We start from the raw sequence: 19,845 nt of genomic DNA, 5'->3' as shown, positions 1-19,845 counted from the left end.
AAGGCTTTGGCCAACACCTGAGCCAACAGCTCTGCAAGGGACAGGCTGACCATGGAGCCATGCCAGGGACACACTGACATTTGAGCAGCCAGGATTCCCACAGCTCCTTTCCAAGCTGAAGGAGCCCCTGGGCATCAAGGCACTGGGAGGGAGCCCATTCCAAAACCACACATGCTGTGATGGCTCTAAAACCACACAAAAAGAGCCCCCGAGTGTGAAAAACGCCAATCACTTGTTTTTAAGATTTTAAAAGTTTAATAGTAATAACATGGTTATAAAAATAGTAACACAATTAGAGTAATAATAATTTGGACAATTTGAATTAGGACAATATGAGACAATAAAGACAAAGAGTTACAAACAGTCCAGGTACCTTTTTCTGGGCAGCACGAGCCCCATTAACAAAGGATTAACCCTTAAAAACAACAGCCTGTTGCATATTCATACACTTCATCCATGATGCATAAATTCCATTCAAACACAGGATTCTGTCTGGTCATCATCAACTTCTTCCTCTGAATCCTGACAGCACCTTCGAGGTGGGAAGAAGTTCGTTTCTTCTGATAAGAGGGCAATAAATTCCTTTTCTCTGAAAGATTGAGGTATCCTGTGGCTGCTATCTCGCTGTGAGTCCTTTCTTTAAAAAAAGTATCCTACACAGCATCGTTTCTATTTTAACATTTTGTTATAAGCTAAAACTCTATTTAACACAGTACTTAAGAGAATGAATACAGCATTACTTTCTAACACAACACATATAATATTCATTTTAATATTTAAAATAATAACAATAATAATAGTAATGACGATAATAATAATAATAATAATAATAATAATAATAATAATAATAATAATAATAATAATAATAATATATTTAATAATAATAATATTTCACATGAGCATCCAAGAACTCAAAGAGGAGGCCGTGCTCACATAGCACGTCCTGCCTGAGCCACAGTCTGCCTTCTGCCTTTTTTCAAGGGTACCTTTTGTACCAGGCAGAATAAAACCTGTGCCTGCTTCCCACCACTGCAGCTGCCGTGGGAGTCAGCGTTGCTGCCTCCTTCTGCTGCAGATGTGCCAGGCCCAGCTGCCTTGCAGTGAAGCAGCTCCTTGCTCTGGTGCCCATTCCAAGGGCACAGGCTCAGAATGGGGCAGCACCTCCCATGTGTTACCTGCTCCATGTTTACAGCTACCATAAAAATCAATTGGAAGGAAATAAAGCATTTTTTTTCCCTTCTAGGGGAACCGATGCTGTGGAGTTAGGAAGATTTTCCATGTCAGTTCCCAGCTGTGCGTGTACAGACAGACTGTAGAAAGTGCAACACTTAGAAGGACGTGGGAACCAGCTCAGCCCAGCTCCTCACTTCTCATATGAGGAGCCTGCAGTGTTTGATGGGTGCTTCTGCAAGGAGGCCAAACCCTAATTGCACCTCTTAGCAGTAGTGTGAGAGCACAGCTTGGCCCTGGGGCAGAGAGGGGATCAAGCAGCAGCACAGCAGGTGATAAACCACCACTCCCAGGGCTGCCTTCCCTTGGAAACCACCATCAGCTGACTAAGAAGTACAAATCTCTCCTGAAGGAACAGGCTGTTTGCAAGAGCAAGGAAGTGATATTTTAGAGTGTCTAATAAAGGAGCTTAAAATGAAACTCTGCAGAACAATAGCCTGAGCTGGTAACTGGCACCCGAGCAGAATGTCAGGCGGGGGAGCTGTGCCACAATTTATTTCCTCTCTTTTCATTTCATAAGAGGGAAGCAAATCCAAGCAGACACCTGAGGCATCTCCAGCTGATGCTGGAGCTTTAGTGAATGCTGCCATCCTGTGGGGAAGCCTCTGCTCAGCCTGGGGAACGTGGGAGGTTTGGGGCAGCCCCCAAAGAAGCAGGGGAGCAGGATGAGACTCAGCATAAAAGAGCAAATAACGGAGCTTTTTCCACCCTCCACCAAAATCAGCCAGGCAGCCTCAGGTACGGTGGTTATCAGCTCCTTATCTCCACCACAAATTGACTGCTTTGGCCATGCCTGCAGTCTCCAGAGGGTTCAGGAAGCTTCTGTCACGGCCAAGCAGATGCCATGGCTGTGTCAATGCTGGGACTTCAGCAGCTGGAGGTCTCCTGCTCTCCCAGCCCGTTCCTATGGAAACAGGTTGGGAGTCTGCCAATTTTCCATAAAGAAGGAGAAAGGAGAAGGAGCTTGTGTGGATGAAGCGCCTGTTTGTCAGGTTTAGGGTGTTGCAATTCTAAAGGATACGTGGCCCAACAGTGCCAGCAGCACAGGATTTCACGAGCAGCCATGTCACACCAAGCAGGGCTGGAACCCTCCCATTCCATCTCCACAGCAGCCAAGATGAATCACATCACTGAGCCTGGAGCAAAGCTTGGGAGTGATCACCAGCAATTAAAAGAGGGTGGAAAAAAAGAAAAAAAAGAACAGATTGAGGAGTGGGTAGTTGTGTGCTCTGTGTGCTCAGTGAAGTGGATGGGAGACACTGCTGATGTGCACTGTGACCCCTGTGTTTGCCATGAGCCTTGTCCCAGGCAGGAGCCTCTGTGCTTCCAGACCCTCCAGGAACAGATGTGACAACTTCAGTGAGTGTGCAGAGGTCTTTTTTAGGCAAGGAATCTCTCCATTAAAGAAAAAAAACCAAAACAAAACACCAAAACCACGCCATGACACAGAAGGCCTAAAATCTCTAAATCCAGAAATAATCTGAAAAAGAAAAAATCCCCAAACCCTGAACAATCCACAACCTTCACTGAACAAGAGCAGCAGCTGAGCCTGGCAATTCTGGGGTCTGATTCACCATTTCTGCACCCTGCCACTACTCCAGGTTCATTGAAATGCCTTTGGAAAGCTGCAGGGAAGAGCCCACGGTGGGTTAAGGTCCCCACTCCACTGGGACACACACAGAGCTGCTGGGAGGACCAGGGTGCTCTGAGGAGCTTGTCTTTGTATGTTTTGTCCATTCATGGACAAATGTAGGCAGATGGACACCTAAAATTCATCCAGAACCCGTGACCATCCCTCCTGGCTCCCTCCACAGCCACCACTTGAGTGGAAGAGGGTCTGGGCACTCCCAGGGGATGGTGCTGCATGTGATGGTTGCTCACTGGTTGTACCACAGCAGCAGGGTTATAGAATTGCAGATTCTCAGTGCTGAGATTGGGAAAGCCCTGTAAAATCACAGATTCCAGCTCTTGATTCCCCACCACTGCCAAGGCCACCACTAATCCATATCCCCAGATGCCACATCCATTCCATTTCTGAGCACTTCCAGGGATGATGGCTTCACCAACGCCTCTTCCAGTGCCTGATCACCCCTTCCCTGAAGAAACATCTCCTAACATCCAATCTAAACCTGCTCTTGTGCATCCTGAAGCCATTTCCTCTTGTCCTGCCACTTGTTGCCTGGAGCAAGAACCCGACCCCCAGGGCTGCTCCATCTCACAGCTCGGCTCCCAAGCCTTTTGGTTATGATCCTGTGAAAAACGCCAATCCCTTGTTTTTAAAATTTTAAAAGTTTAGTAGTAATAACATGGTTATAAAAATAGTAATACAATTAGAGTAATAATGATTTGGACGATTTGAATTAGGACAATATGAGACAATAGAGACAAAGAGTTACAGACAGTCCAGGTACCCTTTTCTGGTACGAGCCCAAAAAAGGGACCCCCATTAACAAAGGATTAACCCTTAAAAACAACAGCCTGTTGTATATTCATACACTTCATACATGATGCATAAATTCCATTCAAACACAGGATTCTGTCTGGTCATCATCAACTTCTTCCTCTGAATCCTGACAGCACCTTCGAGGCGGGAAGAAGTTCGTTTCTTCTGATAAGAGGGCAATAAATTCTTTTTCTCTGAAAGATTGAGGTGTCCTGTGGCTGCTATCTCACTGCAAGTCCTTCTTTAAAAAAAGTATCCTACACAGCATAGTTTCTATTTTAACAATTTTTATAACCTAAAACTCTATTTAACACAGTACTTAAGAGAATGAATACAGCATTACTTTCTAACACAACACATATAATATTCATTTTAATATTTGCAAAAAGCCAATCATAAAACACATGCATTTTTCACACCCCCACGTGTCCATTTTGCTAGAAAGAACCTCGGACAGGGTGGGATGTGACTTACTGCACCTCCAGCATTAAAATAATGGATTAAAAAGGGGCTGAGAGGCGTCCCACAGGAAACCTGTGGTAAAAGAGGAGCCCCGCTGGGGAGACCTCGGTGAGGGGCACAGGGGATAAGGAAGCTGCAAGGGAGGAGAGAGCCCATCCACAGACACAGAGCCCACAGGAAATGGGTGTCCAAAAGGCCATGGCGGCGCACGGAGGAGGGGAGAACCCCCCCAGCCCTGAGGGCACCGCGGCACGGCGGGGCCGGGGGGGACCGGAGCCGTTCGGCGGCGCTCAGGGCGCACGCGCGGGCCGGGGGAACACCGTGTGAGGCGCACGGGCAGCACCGCTCAGGCCACCGCTCCCCCGCGGCACAGCGGGAGTGGCGCTGCCTTTCAGCCGGGGGACTGGGCGGTTGTGCTGCCTCTCCCACAGCGGAGCGGCCGAGCCGAACCCCACCGGGCCCGCGGCACCGGCACGTCCGAGCGCTGCCCACGGCAAACATGGCCGCGCCCAGGCCTGGGGAAAGATGGCTGCCGCAGGGCTCACTGCGCAGGCGCGCGGGGCTCGCCTGCGTCATCAGCGGGCGCCGGCAGCGGCGGCAGCGGCAAGGTAGCGGGGCGCGAGGAGGGGGCGGCCGCGAGCCGGGTCCGGGCCCCCGTGCGTTCCTCCGGCCTCGCGTGTCGGGTTTGGGCCCCTGTGGGTCCCTCCGGCCTCGCGTGTCCTGCAGTGGCCGCGGGTCGGGTTTGGGCCCCCGTGGGTCCCTCCGGCCTCGCGTGTTTTGCCGCGGCCGCAGGCCGGGTTCGGGCCCCCGTGGGTCGGGTCCTGGTCCCCACGGACCTTCGGGGATCCCTCCTGGCCTGCGTGTCCCGCAGTAGCTGTGGCCGGGGCCGGGCCCCTACGGCCCCGCCAGTCCCGGTGACACCGCGAACCCGCCTCCAGCGCAGGCAGCCCCGCGAGCGTTCGGGACGCGGTGTGACCGTGTCCTGGCCCCCCAAGATCCTTGTCGGGACCGGCTTCCACAGGGCAGAACGCGTAGAATAAAAGCCTCGACTCCCGGCTTTCGGTGCTCGCCGCCCTGTATCCCTGAGCCCACCCTCCGGGCTCGGCGGCCTCGTCCGGTGCCGCCACTCCCGCCGTGGGTGCGGGGGAACGGGGTTTGTTTGACACGGGTGCGGGCGGCAGCCGTCCTGCCGCTGTCCCCAGGTGTCCTTTGGGGTGTAGCTGAAGGTGGCAGGCGCTCCCGGGGGCAGGCGTTCCCGGGCAGGCGTTCCCGCAGCCCCTCCCTCAGCCCGCTCCGGTGTGCGGACCGGGACCCCGTCCCGGCGGCGGCTCCTGAGCGGCGGGGCTGCAGCGCCACAGGGACCGGGGGAAGGAGCTGCCCTCCCGGGGTCCCCTTCCCGCCGCTGGTACGGAGCCTGCTGATCGCTCCCGAAGCCCGGAGCCTGCCCGGGAAAGCCCCAAACCCGGCCGGCCCCCGCTGCGAGCTCCCTGGGCGGGGCGGAGCGGCTGCTGCGGGAAACGAAACTGAAACGGAGCTCGCAGCCATCTTGGCGGTGTCCCGGGTGCCTCTTCTGCTGCTCGGCCTTTGTTTTTTTTCCCCCCTGTATTTTCTCATAAAATAATTTGGCGTGCGGATGAGACTGAGGTAAGAGCGGTTTTGGTTTTGTTTTTTTTTTTTTTTTGTTAAAGTCCTCATCCTGTTTTTGCCCTGCCCTTGGCTCAGGGAGCGCTTGTAAAACGGGGTCACTGAGCAGGGGGCAGCAGTGGGACTCGCGGGGAGGTGGGGACCTGGCGCTCTGCACTCTGCCTTCCCCGTGTTTGTTGTAAAAATAAGTCCTGGTGAAGGCAGCCGAGTGCAGCTATTCAATGGAAGTGAAATTTAAGTTGACCTTGAGGTGTTTGGTGAAGATGGGGAGCTTTATGAAGATGAAACTCGGATCAGAAAAACTATCTTTGTGACGAGAGATGCCGTAAGGAGGTCAAGGAGGAGCAGGTGGGACGAGGACCCGGCACCGTGTATCATGTTCCTTGTCCTTATCCTCTCAGTTTTGTAGCAAGTGTTATCAGAAAATTAGAATATGCTGGGCTGGATTCCTTACTTTTAAACAGCATATGAATAGTTTAGTCTTACCCCTGTACCCCAGGGGGGGCAGCACGACTTTGTGTGATAGAGTGAAATTTGGGCTATAATGGAAAAGAACTTGTTGTACCATTGCCAGCTGCACACCTATCCAATTTCTCTGCCTGTTATCACTTTCATTCCCCTGTCGTGTGATGTTTTGCCTCTACAGGTCACAAAATGTCCAGGGAGGAAAAGACACTTGGCATTTCAGACTGTTTTGGCCATGAATCTGACAATAATTGCAGCTCTGCTCTGTGTGACCATGCAGGTCGCTCCAGCTCCTTGTTCTCCTTTACCTCCTCATGCCCCCGTTTCTCAGGTTGCAAAGTAGGTCTGAGATTCTCCTCTCCCTCGAGGCAGGGCAGTGGAGCTCGCTGCGTTTCAGGAGTGCATCCTGAGCAGGCCACCCAGCCCCGTGCTGGAATCAAGCCCGAGAGTGGCAAAGATGCTTCTTGGCATTGACTTGAGCTGCTGGTTCTCTGCCGGGCAGCTAGAGTTTGCCATTTTTGTTTTTACAGGACTAGACTACTAGAAAGTAGAAAAAAAATAAAATCGACAAGCGAGAAGATGCTCGAAGTGCCTCAGTAGCTGGGCAGCTGTTTAAACTGCGTTTCTGGAATGCTGTCGTTGTGAGAAGATGTTCTGAGCTGCTGTGTTTTCTCTCCTCAGGGCGGGAGAGTGTGGAGTGAGTGGCAGCTCCTGTCCTGGCTCAGCAGCAGCCTGGCTCCCCCACGTGTCCCAGCAGTGCGCTATGAGCAGAGGCACTGGGCGAGGCAGAGGCTCCTGTCTCCCCCAGCCAAGGCACCGTTACCCCAACACTAACCGAGGTCCTTTTAACCACCCTCGTACCCCACACGAAACTAATCAGGAAAGCTTTTTACACCAGCGGCTGCTGGCAGAGCAGGACGCTGAAGTCTCTGTGTTACAGGGATCACACAAGGAGTGGCGCACCAGAGGCGGGCGGGCTGCGGCACCGGCTCCTGCAGGCAGAGGTCAGCCCAGCTCCGGCAGGGCTGCCGGCCGTAGCTTCTTCTCCAGCCAGCACCCGCGGGTTGAGACTCTGCCTCGCTACTGCCCTCCGCAGCACCACTGGCAGGAGAGCTCCAGGAGAGAGTCTGACGCTGTGAGGCTGAATTTCCAAAGGCTGTCTCTTGCTGGGCAGGACTATGAACGAGAAATTCTGACTGTTTTCAGGCAGCTCGGGGAGGGGAGGACTTGCACGGCTCATGAGCTGGCACGTAAACTTAGAACTCAAAAGAAAGAGGTCAACCGTGTTTTGTATAAACTCCTCAAAGAAGGGAAATTGCACAAAGAGGGAGAGACACCACCACTGTGGAGAGTTGCCAGCCCTGGTTCAGGGAGAGATAGAAGCCCTACTGACCACAGTGCCACCTGCACAGACCCAGCAAATTGTGAGAGCAGAGGAGGAGAGCGGAGCGCGTTTGGCTTGGGAGACACAGAGATGGCTGAGACAAAGGAGAAAATCTGCAACTACTTGTTCAGTGTGGTGGAAACAACAGCTCTCAATCTTGCCAAGAACATTGGGTTTTCGAGAGCCAAGGATGTTAATGCATTTCTTAGTGCTCTGGAAAAGCTGGGGGACGTCCACAAGCAGAATGCAACTCCACCACGGTGGTCCCTGACAGACAGGAAACGTGAGAGGATGCAGATGAGGATGAAGGCCAGCACAATAATGCAGATGGCAGATGCCACACCTCCTGAGCCAGGTCTTCCCTCTTCCTTTGTCCCTCCATGTCCCCCAGAGGTGACTGCAGCTTCGCCAGCAGCGGTGAAAGAAGAAGAAGAAAGTGCAGAAAATGGGCAGCAGCCTTTGGGGCAGGCTGGTCAGGGCAATGTCAGTGACACAGAAGCAGATGCATCTGAGGACACTAAGCCTGACTTCTCCAGTTTGAATAATTATGATAACTCAGAAAACAGCAAGTGGACCACAGATGATATCCCAGATAATCTGAATGCTATCAGCGAGCAGCCTGATAAGTCAGAATGCATCATGAATTCTCAGTCTTCCCCCACTTATGCTGCCCAGTTTGAAACTGCTTTGCCATGTACACCTGTAGAGAAACTGATGGCTTGTCAGGAGAAGAACCCAGTGAGTGGCCTTACAGAATATTCCCAGTACACATACCAACACTGTGATTTTGTCATGCTGGAGCAGAATGGACCCTCTCATGAGCCACGGTAAGAAAATGTCCTGCCTTTTCTGAGCTCTTTTTCAATTAAATTATTTAAGTTCACCCACTCAACTGTCCTGAAGGGGCCTGCTATTAATGTTTCTTTCATTTCAGAAGGATTAGCCTAGTTGATTCCTTGCATCAACTTAAAAAAAAATAAAGCAAGGCTAAAATTTAACCCTAGGTAGCCCAGTTTTGGTATTCTTCAATCTGAGCAGAAAAATATGGGATTAATTTCTTCACTAGGTCCCATCTCAATTATTTACCTTCAATTTGACCATACAGGGGGAAACTAGTATTTCTAAGGTGCCTCTTAAGATGCTCTCATCCTGGAAATGGTGTAAAGGGAGCCCAGAACAAAGTGTTTGGGGGAGATAATTTAAACAAGGTGGCCCCACTTTGCACATTTCTGTGTTGTAGCAGGTCAGAGCCAATTCTCTGAGCTGAGCATGTGGCATGACACTGCAGTTGGCTAAGTCAGTCTCTGGAGTCCCTTCAGAATCGTGGCTGTTACTGAGCATAAGCAAGACCAAGAAAATCTCCATATGTGCCACACTGGAATATGTCAATAGATCCACCAGACAGGAAAATTGGCCTAATTTCTAAAGATGGAGAGATGGAGTCCCAGGGTTTTGTTATTTTGTTTTTTTGGTTTTTTGGGTTTGGTTTTTTGTGTTGGTTTTTTTTTTTTGTTTGTTTGTTTGTGTTTTTTTTTTTTTTTTTTTTTTTTTTTCTTCTGTTATTTTTTTTTAAGAAAGGATCTGAATGGATTCAGCACCATAATCCCTCTCCAGATCTGGTTTGAGCCACTCTCCTTGGAAGGAGCTTGCCAGGGCTGGAGGATGGAAGATCAACTTGTTTGTTAGAGGTCACAGGAATGGGGGAGGCAGAAATGTCAAAGGCAGGAGGTTTATGTGAGGCAACACCTTTCAAAGAGAATGCCAGAGGGAGCAGTGACCCCTGAATGATGAGGTGCAAATAAAACAGTGCTGGCTGCTTTTGAGCTTTCTTATTGCTGGCCAGGAGCCACAACAGAGCTGCTGCCTGCACACAGCCATTACCTGCTCCTGGCACCTGTGGTGGAACACAACAATTCATCCTGATCCTTCAGAACAAAACGTGGAGCTGCTCCTCTGTTGTGAAATGTAATGATGGAAATGTAATGATGTAATGTAGCCTTGGTATTTTTGTCTCCTGCTCATGGCAGCCTGGATTTACTCTCCCAGCTGGGACCTGGCTGTTTCTTCTCCTTTGAATTCCAAGAGCAGCCTTGCTTGCTCTGAGCAGACCACACTTGTGCCTCTCAATATGCTCATTTGGTTTTCTCTTTCAAAGGTTTAAGTTCCAGGTAGTGATCAACGGGCGCCGATTCCCACCAGCAGAAGCAGGGAGCAAAAAGTTGGCTAAGCAGGAGGCAGCAGCTAATGCCATGAGGGTCCTGATAAGTGAAGTGGAGAATGGAAGGCAAGGTGGAATTAAATGTGAGGAGTCATTACCCTCCAACAGCTCAGAACCAGAACTGGTGAGTGCTGTTTTCTTTACTTAGTGAAGCTCTTCAAACAGTATTGAGTTCTGATTTCCTCCATCTTCTTGCTGTAGCCTTTGCAGCTGGAGCCAGAGCTGGCATCTGCAGCAGCTCCCCTCAACCTGCTTCCTGGGAAGCACCCTATCAGCATATTAATGGAGTATGGTCAAAAATCAGGGAACATCATTGAATTCCAGCTGCTCTCTCAGGAAGGCCCACCTCATGATCCCAGGTATGGCATATTCTTGTCAGCTGTGAGGGAGGAAACTCTTTCTTCACTGTCCTTCCCCTTCAGCACGCTGCCCACATTGCTGGATTTGCCACTGGCCTGGCTGAGTGCTTCTCTTAGCCAAGGATTCTGGGCATGTTCCAGGTGGAGACCCAAAGTGGTGCCCTTTCTCAGAGCAAGGATGCTGCTGCTTCTACCAGAGCAGGAAGGGGCTTCCAGTCCTGTACCCTTCCTGGGGCTGCTCTACTGGAAGTGTTTAGGGCCATCACAGTAGATTTCAATTGGAGATAACCCAGAAGGATTTATCTGGAAGTGGGACGTGGGGATAATAACCAGATTGAGACACCTGTGGTTAACACTTTTCATGTACTATAATGTCCTGTCAGGTTCAGCTACTGTGTGAAAATGGGTGACCAAATTTTCCCTGCTGTGGTAGGAAACAGCAAGAAGGGAGCAAAGCAAATGGCAGCAGAAGTTGCTGTGAAGATTCTTTCTGGAGAGTCTGTACCCCATGTCTTGCCTGAACAGGTATGAAGAGCTTTTTTATAAGACCCAAGTGTTTGGAATTGGGTGTTCCCCCCCCTTTTATTTCCTATTCTGCTGGATTTCACCCCACAAGGTCACGTGGGGCAGTTTTCCGGCACTAAATGCAGCTGCTCAGTGTTTAACAATCTTCTCCTGTCTAACTCTGCTCTAGCCTGTTGTGAAGCCCCTCAGTGACCAGTCCATGCAGGATATTGCCACTCCAGATGAATCCAAAGTGGTGAAAACGAAGGGTGTTGGGGAGCTCATCAAATACCTTAACGTCAATCCTGTCAGTGGCCTGCTGGAATACGCCCGTTCCAATGGGTTTGCTGCAGAGTTCAAACTCATTGACCAGTCAGGACCTCCCCATGACCCCAAGTAAGTAGCAGCATCTGGCTGAAGGAAGTTTTTTGTGCTGCTGCTGTTGTCCTAGGAAAAGGGCAGAAAGCTCAAAATGGCTGATGCCTTTTGAGATGGCAACGGGGCTAGTTGCTGCCTCTGCCAAATCTTGTCCCTCTGATTCCCTCCTCTCTCCACTTTGAGAAATGTAAAAACCAAACTGAAATCCACAGGTTTCTTGGTTTCCTTGTAGGTTTGTCTATCAGGCAAAGGTTGGAGGCCGCTGGTTCCCAGCTGTAACTGCACACAGCAAGAAGCAGGGCAAGCAGGAGGCAGCTGATGCAGCTCTCAGAGTCCTGATTGGGGAATCAGAGAAGACCGAGCGCATGGAAGGGATGAGCATCACTGAGGTGAATCTTCTGCCCAAGCTGGGCTTGTGTTTGTAGTCCTGCCTATCCCCCTCCTCTCAGTCCAGCCAAAAAAATGCTTTCAAAATCAGCTGTGATCCCTTTGTTCTCTGCAGCTGTTGATAACCTGATGTGGTTTTCCTGAAGTGGGTTAGATGTTTCCTCAGGGCACAGAAATACCCTTCTGTCCTACAGGCCTCTGCTTTAGGGCTAAATTATTATCAGATTCTTCCACAAGCTACTAAAATGTGTTCCTGTGTTGAAGTAGGAACATGCTTATTTTTAATTGTACGACTTTTTTTATTACTTCTTCCAAATTTCTTTGTGCTGCATTAAAAATTGTGTGTCACCTCAGAAAATTCATGCATCAGTTAAACGCAAAGCCCTGGTTATGTCAGGATGGCTGTCCCAAACTTGGGCTGATATAAATCACACTTAACAGTGTTGTGAGCTCTGAAAAGCCTCATTCCAGGCAGCACAACTGGGCACAGCAGCTGGGGCTCTAAATACCAAAGCCATCAGGGAGGATTTGTCAGTCAGCAGTGCTGGAGGAGATGGGTTGGCCTGTGCTGGAATGACTGTGCACTCCCCTCACAGGCAGCCAGAGGAGCAATTCCTCCAAAGCCAGGAACAGATTTCCTTGGCTGAGTCTCTGCAAATGGGCAGGTTGGTTTTGTTCCTTCTTGCTCAGGGCTTTCCCTGGCATTCTCAGGAGGCCATTCCTCAGCCTGTGTCGCTTGCTGCTGTCTCTGATGTGCCTAAAGCAGAGCTCAAAACATTGGATGAGGTTTTCCCAGAAATACCTAAAAGAACTCCACCTGCCCATTGAAACAGCACTGCCCAAAGCTCAGGGTTTTCTGTGCCTTCTGCTTAGAAAGCTGTGAAATAGGAGTTTCCTTGAGCCAGGTCTCACAAGCTCTTGGAGATCTATTTCACACCCAAGATAGCTCAGCTGTTTTAAAAGGCATAAAATCAGCAAAATGGCTTCTGTGGCAGTGTTGGAAACAAGAAGGTTTTAATAAAAAGCAAAATAACAAACTCTTTACAAAGAAAAACTGATTCAAGTGCAAGAGTCCCTCCTGCCCCTAGTAAAACACCTCACAAAAGCAATTGGTTTCTTTGCTCTCTTCTTTTTCTAGTAAATTGCCTAGGCAGGACTTTTTGGCTTCTGTCCAATTAGCTGTCCTTAAATTTGAAGTCCCCCAAGTCCTATGAGATGTCTTTTTCACCTAATCAAACAGAAAAACTTCTGGGCTTATTTCCTTTTTAAGGAGACAAAAGATACTTTGGTCACTCCTTCAACAAAGAGCACATTCCTACAAAGCTGTGCTGCAGGTTAGCTCACTCTTGAGTGTGGCCACCAAAAAATTGTTGTGGTGTTGCTGTGAGGGTCCCCAGGACGAGGTGAGAGATGAGAATTGACTCCAAGTTCTCAGAAGGCTGATTAATTGTTTTATTATATGTGACATGATATATGACATTAAAAGAAAATTATATACTAAAACTATACTCAAGAAAGAGAAAGTAGACATCAGAAGGTTAGAAAAGAATGAATAATAAAAACCTGTGACTGACCAGAGTCCTGACACATGCTGGGTAAAACAATTCTCCAAATCACATTCCAAAGGAGCAAAACATGGAGAAGCTGAGGCTTGCCGGGAGAAGAAATCCCGGCGAAGGGATTTTTCCATAGAATACCACAGTGACACTGGAGCTGTGTGCTGTGACCTGCTCACACACGTGTCCTGTGCTGCTGTCCCTGTCCCCAGCTCCCTGTGAGTGGCAGCACCCTGCACGATCAGCTGGCCATGCTGAGCCACCAGCGCTTCAACTCGCTCACAGCTCGACTCCAGCACAGCCTGCTGGGCCGCAAGATCCTGGCTGCCATCATCATGAGGAGAGGAGACCAGGGCCTGGGAGTGGTGGTCAGCATTGGAACAGGTATGAGCAGCTTCTTGAGCACACTCTGAGCTCTTTTCCATGCTTGGTTTCCCTGTCAGCCGTGGTTCAGGGATGGGTGTTGCTGCAGGCGTCCTCAGAGAGGGTACAGAGCGTTGCCAGGGCTCACACGGTGTCATGAGGGATCTGGTTAGAGAGAGAGAGAGAACAAAGCAAATGTGCCTGCAGCTAGATTGCTCTTAATCTTTGCTTGCATTGCTGTGTCCTGCTCTGTGCATCAGAGCATGGGTTCCTTATGTGCACATGATCCCCCAGTTTCTGCCAGCTGCACGTACCTGATCTCCCTGCTTTGCTGCCAGGCTTCTACCTGGAGTGATGGGGCTGAAAAGCCCTCAGGAAGGTACAGTCCCCCAAAACTCATGGCAGTTTGTCTGTCCTTAAAGTGGTGTCCCTTTGTTTTCTTAACTATAGAATTTGCAGGGAGATCCCCGACGAGGGGAGAGAATGATGAGGAGGACTCTGTCTTATCAGAAGGCTAATTAATTACTTTATTATACTATGTTACATTACATCTGAACTGAATCTGCCAAGCACTCAACTCTGCACACAACTGCACAGAATCTCATGACTCAGTGACAGTCCTGACACACACACACACACACACTTGGCCCTGATAGGCCAAGGAAACAAAACCCCATCACTTTGGGTAAACAGTCTCCATATTGCATTCTACTTTGGCACAACACAGGCACAGCAAATAAGATAAGAATCGTTTTTCCTTTCTCTGAGGTTCAGAGAAAGTGAATCTCAGAAATATTCTTGGGAAGAATTGTGCCTTGCTTTTCTCTGTGAAGAGAAATGTGGTGGCATTTAACAGCTTGTGATAGTGATTTAATAGGCAGGGTGCTCGTGCTGGTGCTGCTGGTCAAAAGCCCAAAGAAATAAGAATTCCTCCCTCTGTCTCTGAAGCCATCTTGACTTTGATACCTGCCCTATTATTTGATTCTCTCTTTCTTTCTTTGTTTCAGGAAATCGCTGTGTGAAAGGAGAAGAGCTGAGCTTGAAGGGGGAGACAGTAAATGACTGTCATGCAGAAATCATTTCTCGAAGAGGCTTTGTGAGGTGAGGAAAGGGGAAACTCCAAAGGACAAGGAGAGGGACCTGCCAGGAGCTGCTCTCCCAGTCTGGAGGGGTGTAGCTGAAACACAGCCCTGGTTTTTTGCTGTGCTGAGAGATGCTGTGATCCTCAGACAGTGTTTGCTCACGTGTTGTTGAATAGAGGGAAGTTATTTCTCATAAGAAGGGGCCATACCTGAATGATGCCCAAGTAAGAACTGAATGGGAGACTTGCCAGGAGCCCAAGGGCTGCATTTGATGGACTTTAATATTAAGGCTCCTGCTGAAGCTGCTGGGTTGATGTACAGGGGGCTCTCCAGCCTGAAGCTCCTGCCACACCAAGCCACTGCAGGCTTGCTCTCCTGGCCTTTCTGTGGAAGGATTCATGAAAACATACTGCATATGTTTGCTTTGATAATTAATTGTTTTTCAGGAGCTGGAAAGGGTTTTGCCCTTTCTACACAACTAAACAACACAATTATTTTCTTCCTCTTCCCCTCCCACATTCACTGTGGCACTTTTTAGTTTTTGAAACCTAAAGTGAGATGAAGCTGGACTGCTTGGTTAACATCTGTCCTTCAGTTATGAACAAAAATCAGCTGCTTCCTCCAAGGCTTTGTGTGCTGCCTGTGTGCTCTGCATTCCTCAGCAAGGGGAAGTGTTGAGGGCAGGTCCCTGGGAAGTGATGAATCAGGATTGCATCTTGCTTTACTGGCTGTTTCAGCTGTTACTCTTGACAGCAGTGGCTGCTCTGGCACAGCAGAGTGAACTCTGCCTCTCCTTAAAAATCAGTCCCTGCACAGCCTCTGCTCAAGGACTGTCTGGGAGGCTGCAGTTTCTCTTTAGTTCAGGGTTTTCCCTGGCCAGAATCAGCCATAAAAGACCCATCAGTGTAAAGAGATCATGGGCTCCTTCTAATACCACTTGAATTCAGCTGCCTGCAGGTTTGTTTACTTTTAATGCAAACTTGCTGCTGACTAAAGGTGCTGGTTAACAACCTTGAAGTCTTCTTCACACTGGGATCAGATGCATGAGAGCAGCACCTGGACAGGATACTGCTTTTCTACTGCTTGTCCTCTGCATGGCAGAAAATCTGCTGGATTTTTTTGCCCTTTTTGTGCATCAAGCATTGTTTGCTGTCTTCCCAGGCATCCTCAGCCACAGCTCCTGGTCTCTGCTCTTCCATGTGGCAGGAATGGGTGATGTGGGACCCTGCCTGTCAGTCGAAGCATTTGTTTTCTGAGATACAGAGCAGCCTTTTGACAGGATGGTGGTTTGTTGGTTTGTTTTTTTTCAGGTTTCTTTACAGTGAGCTGATGAAGTATGACCCATCTAATCCTTCCTCTGCAGAAGAGAGCATTTTTGAGCAAGCAGGAGGACAGAAACTCAAAATAAAGAGCAATGTTACCTTCCACCTCTATGTCAGGTTGGTGGGGGGAGTTGAATGCCTGGTGTCAGCAGCACTGTCATGCCCCTGGCCCTGGCTGTTTCCTTTACACTCAGGGCTAACCAGGGAGGGTTTGTTTTCTAGCACAGCACCGTGTGGGGATGGAGCACTCTTTGATAAATCCTGCAGTGATCAGGCAAACGAGATGGGGCAGCCCCAACATCAGCCTCTCTTTGAGAACCCCAAGCAAGGCAAGCTGCGGACCAAGGTGGAGAACGGTGAGTACAGTCACTCCCTGCACCATGGGGTGGCTTCAGTCCTCTCCTGGGAGCCTTTCTGGTGCTCCAGAGCTTCCTTACCCCTCTCTGTGGGCTGTTGTGGGATTTGAAGCATTCAGGAAGCAAAAGAAGTAGATGGAAGGCTTGAGAGAGAGTCCCTTTCCCCTTCCCAGCCCTGCCTATTGCACTGCCATGCTTGTGAAGTTTGCAGCTGAAGTTTGATGCAAAGTTCAGATATAAGTCTGTGTCCTGGCTTTCAGGCAAAGTTCTATTCTGCTTCAGCCATGTTGAAAATTATTCATCAGTACCCAAATACTGAACGCCAGATTCTTCCCTGAACCTGGTGTCAAACTCTGCGTATCCAGAAGTTTCTCGAGCACTTGCTGGTGGGGTTTTGATTTATTGAATATCTGACACTATACAGAAAAGCTTTTTTCTTCTCTTGTGCAGGGGAAGGTACCATTCCTGTGGAGTCAAGTGACATTGTGCCCACGTGGGACGGGATCCAGCACGGGGAGCGCTTGCGGACCATGTCCTGCAGTGACAAAATCTTACGCTGGAATGTTCTGGGCCTGCAAGGGGCATTGCTCTCACACTTCCTGGAGCCAGTTTATCTCCACTCTCTTACACTGGGTGAGAAACCCTCTGTCCTCTCAGGGTGAAACCAGGCTGCAGTGACAGCTTGTCTGATGGCCACGTTTGTTTGTGGAGGGTGTAGGAGTAGCAGACTGAAATGGCTTTCTTGGCAGAGTTGTTTGAAAATGCAAAGGGAATCTCTGGATTTTAGGCTGTGGGTATAGACAGTGTCTCTGCAAAGTTCTGGATTTTTAGGAGGCACAAGTGGTCTAGGAGAGTGAGACAAAACCTGCATGTTTGTGTCTTGAGTGAGAAGTGTTGCAGTGTGAACACCATTGTCTTACTCACCCAGGATACACACAGCTATGCTGATCCACATGCTCTGAGCCTTCAGGAGCCTGTGAGCAGTGCTGCAGGTTTTGGGGTTTGGCCAGTCCATCATCCTGTTTCCTCACACCCTCCCCTCTGTCTCCACAGGTTACTTGTACAGCCAGGGTCACTTGACCCGTGCCATCTGCTGCCGTATGGAGAGGGATGGGAGCACTCTGAAGGAAAAGCTCCAGGCTCCATATCACATCAACCACCCCGAGGTACTGCAGCTGTAGCACTTCTTCATCTTTGCCTGTGCCTTTGGGGGTCCCTGAGGTGCTCTGCAGGGAGGGTCATTGTGCAGCAGCCCTCCAACCAGGGGCAAGAATTAGTGACCAGAAGCACAAAATCATACAAGCAAGGGATATCCTGGGTTGGAAGGGAACCACATCAGGTGTCTCATCAGGTCTAGCTCCTGGCCCTACACAGGACAACCCCAAGAACCTGCCCTCTTTGTGTCACCCCACAGTTTGGGGGTTACTGGCAATGTCTTAGGCTGGAAAAAAAGGACACTAAAGTGCCTCTCCAGCCTTCAACTCAGTAAGAACCTTTTCCTTGCGGCTCTGGAAAGTTTGGGATGAGCTAAAACTGTGAGAGATGAAAGAGGCAAGAGACTGAGGCACCAGGTTAAGCTTCCTTTCTGTGCAGGTGGGGCGAGTCAGCGTCTACGACTCTGCCAGGCAGACAGGCAAGACCAAGGAGTCCTCAGTGAACTGGTGTCTTGCTGATGAAGGCGAAGTGGAAATCTTGGATGGCACCAAAGGGAAAGTAGATGGGTAAGAGGAGCCTTTCCTGACACTGCCTTTTCCTGACACTGCCCGGGGGAAGGGGGGCAGCTCTGAGGTGGGGAGTACACTCTGCACTGTTACAGCACCCTGTGTAGTGGATGCTTTTACCCCCAACAAGGGGGAGAGAATGATGCATCTGACTGTCTTATCAGAAGGCTAATTAATTACTTTATTACACTATATTATTCTGTATTATATTACATTACATCTAAACTGAATCTGCCAAGCACTCAACTGCACAGCATCTCCCAACACACACACACACACCTGGCCCTGACAGGCCAAGGAAACAAAACACCACCACTCTGGGTAAGCAATTTTCATATTGCATTCTACTTTGGCACAACACAGGCATAGCAAATAAGATAAGAATTGTTTTTCCTTTCTCTGAGGTTCAGAGAGTGTGAAACCCAGACATATTCTTGGGAGGAATTGTGCCTTGCTTTTCTCTGTGAAGAAAAAGGTGGCAACACCCTACACATGGGGAGGGTTGGATAGAGGAATTTTAAACAGACATAAGCAAACACTCCTGAAGGAAAACAAAATGTTCCCCTACCTGGACCCTACCACTGAGCCCTGCCAAGCCCAGAGCTCCTCCATCATGGGATTTTCCTGAGCTCCCTGCTTCTCTTGGCTCTCCTCTGTGTGCTGTCCCTCATTGCTGTCATTGTCTTCCTTCCCAGTGTGAAGCTGGAGGTGTCTCGTGTGTCCAAGAGGAAAATGTTCACCCTGTTCCAGCAGCTCTGTGCAAAGAACAACCGCAAAGACCTGCAGGGTTTCTCTGTGTACTCAGATGCCAAGGAAGCAGCCACAGCTTACCAGGCAGCCAAGCAGAGCTTCTTCAGCACGCTGCAAGAGCTGGGCTACGGCAGCTGGATCCGCAAACCCCAAGAGGAAGAAAATTTCTCTGTCCTTGATGCGTAAGGAAGCACTCTGCAAGGACTGGGGGGTGAATGTGCACAGGCTGGGCATGGCTGTGCTCATCCTTCTTTCACCACCTTTTTGCAGTGGAATCAGGACTGTGCAGTGGTTTCCTCGTAGGCCTGGCTGCCTTGTCACTGTCACTCAGACCCTGTGTTTTTAAAATGTGCATGTAAATGATTCTCCTGTTTTTTAAAGCAAGGGCAGGCTCAGTCCCCCTTTGCTTTTTTTATAGTTTTGTCCCCCCCTTTATTGTTTTTTAAAGAAGGCATGAGAAACCAGAGGAATTTTCGAGACTGTGAGCTTGAAACCTTTGGACCATGTACTGCAAATCCCTCTGGCAGGTTTTGAGGCAAATTTTCTCCTTTGAGATTAAAAAAAAAAAAAAACCAAACCAAAACAGGCTGTTTGATTGGTTTTCTGTGTCTCTGTTGGAAGATGACTGGCAGCCCAGCCAAGCTGGGACGTGGGACTGACCTCTGCAATGTGCAACCATAGGACCAGCCTAACATTCTGCATTAATAACAAAGAAGAAAGTTTCAGCAGTGTTGGCCATGGGTGTTTTTAATTCCCACTGAGGTGAAGAGGGCCCCGTGGTGGGGTTTGGAGAGGGACAGAGATGATTTAGTGTTCGCTGGATGATGAAGGGAGCCAGGTAGAGCTTGAACTTGAGCCTCAAGCCCAAAGTGAGGAGCCCAAGGCTGGGAGCAAGACCCCAGCTCTGGCTGTGGATCTCCACAGAACAGCCAGGCTGGGGCCAAGCAGGGTCACCATTGTCACACGTTCACCCTGCCTGCAGCTGCCCGTGGGCATCCACTGCCATGCAGAGCTGCCAGGGGCAGGAGCTGGGGGCTCCTCTGTCTGAGGCTGCTCAGGGAGCTGTGCCTGAGGCTCTGGGGGCTCTTGTTGTGCTCCCCACACTCTCCCAATACTGATTGATCTCCAGTCCCCACCGGGATGCAGCAAGACCCTCCCATCCTGCACTCACTGAGGTGGGACCAACAGCAGAGTTGGCACAGAGTGGGTGGGATGAACTGG

General features: G+C 49.7%; 1 protein-coding gene across 3 annotated transcripts; it reads left to right on the top strand.

The window, feature by feature from the left end:
- Positions 1-4,437: 4,437 nt before the first annotated feature.
- On the top strand, positions 4,438-19,207 carry ADAR (adenosine deaminase RNA specific). 3 transcript variants are annotated; one of them, XM_077192120.1, is made up of 15 exons: positions 4,438-4,743; positions 6,926-8,455; positions 9,784-9,970; positions 10,048-10,205; positions 10,589-10,730; positions 10,900-11,105; positions 11,320-11,476; positions 13,243-13,414; positions 14,401-14,494; positions 15,786-15,914; positions 16,020-16,153; positions 16,604-16,786; positions 17,207-17,319; positions 17,747-17,874; positions 18,570-19,207. In XM_077192120.1, exons 1-15 carry the CDS (start codon positions 4,661-4,663, stop codon positions 18,808-18,810), a joined length of 3,657 nt encoding a protein of 1,218 aa, XP_077048235.1. In that variant the 5' UTR covers positions 4,438-4,660; the 3' UTR covers positions 18,811-19,207. The 3 variants fall into 3 exon arrangements, with proteins under 3 accessions (XP_077048235.1, XP_054507147.2, XP_054507148.2); XM_054651172.2 differs by lacking the exon at positions 4,438-4,743 and adding an exon at positions 4,841-5,779; XM_054651173.2 differs by lacking the exon at positions 4,438-4,743 and adding an exon at positions 5,681-5,779 and having other exon boundaries at positions 7,185-8,455.
- Positions 19,208-19,845: the final 638 nt, after the last annotated feature.

This window comes from Agelaius phoeniceus, chromosome 31 (assembly GCF_051311805.1).
Source record: "Agelaius phoeniceus isolate bAgePho1 chromosome 31, bAgePho1.hap1, whole genome shotgun sequence".
Taxonomy (NCBI): domain Eukaryota; kingdom Metazoa; phylum Chordata; class Aves; order Passeriformes; family Icteridae; genus Agelaius; species Agelaius phoeniceus.
This window is presented reverse-complemented; position numbering and strand designations above follow the sequence as displayed.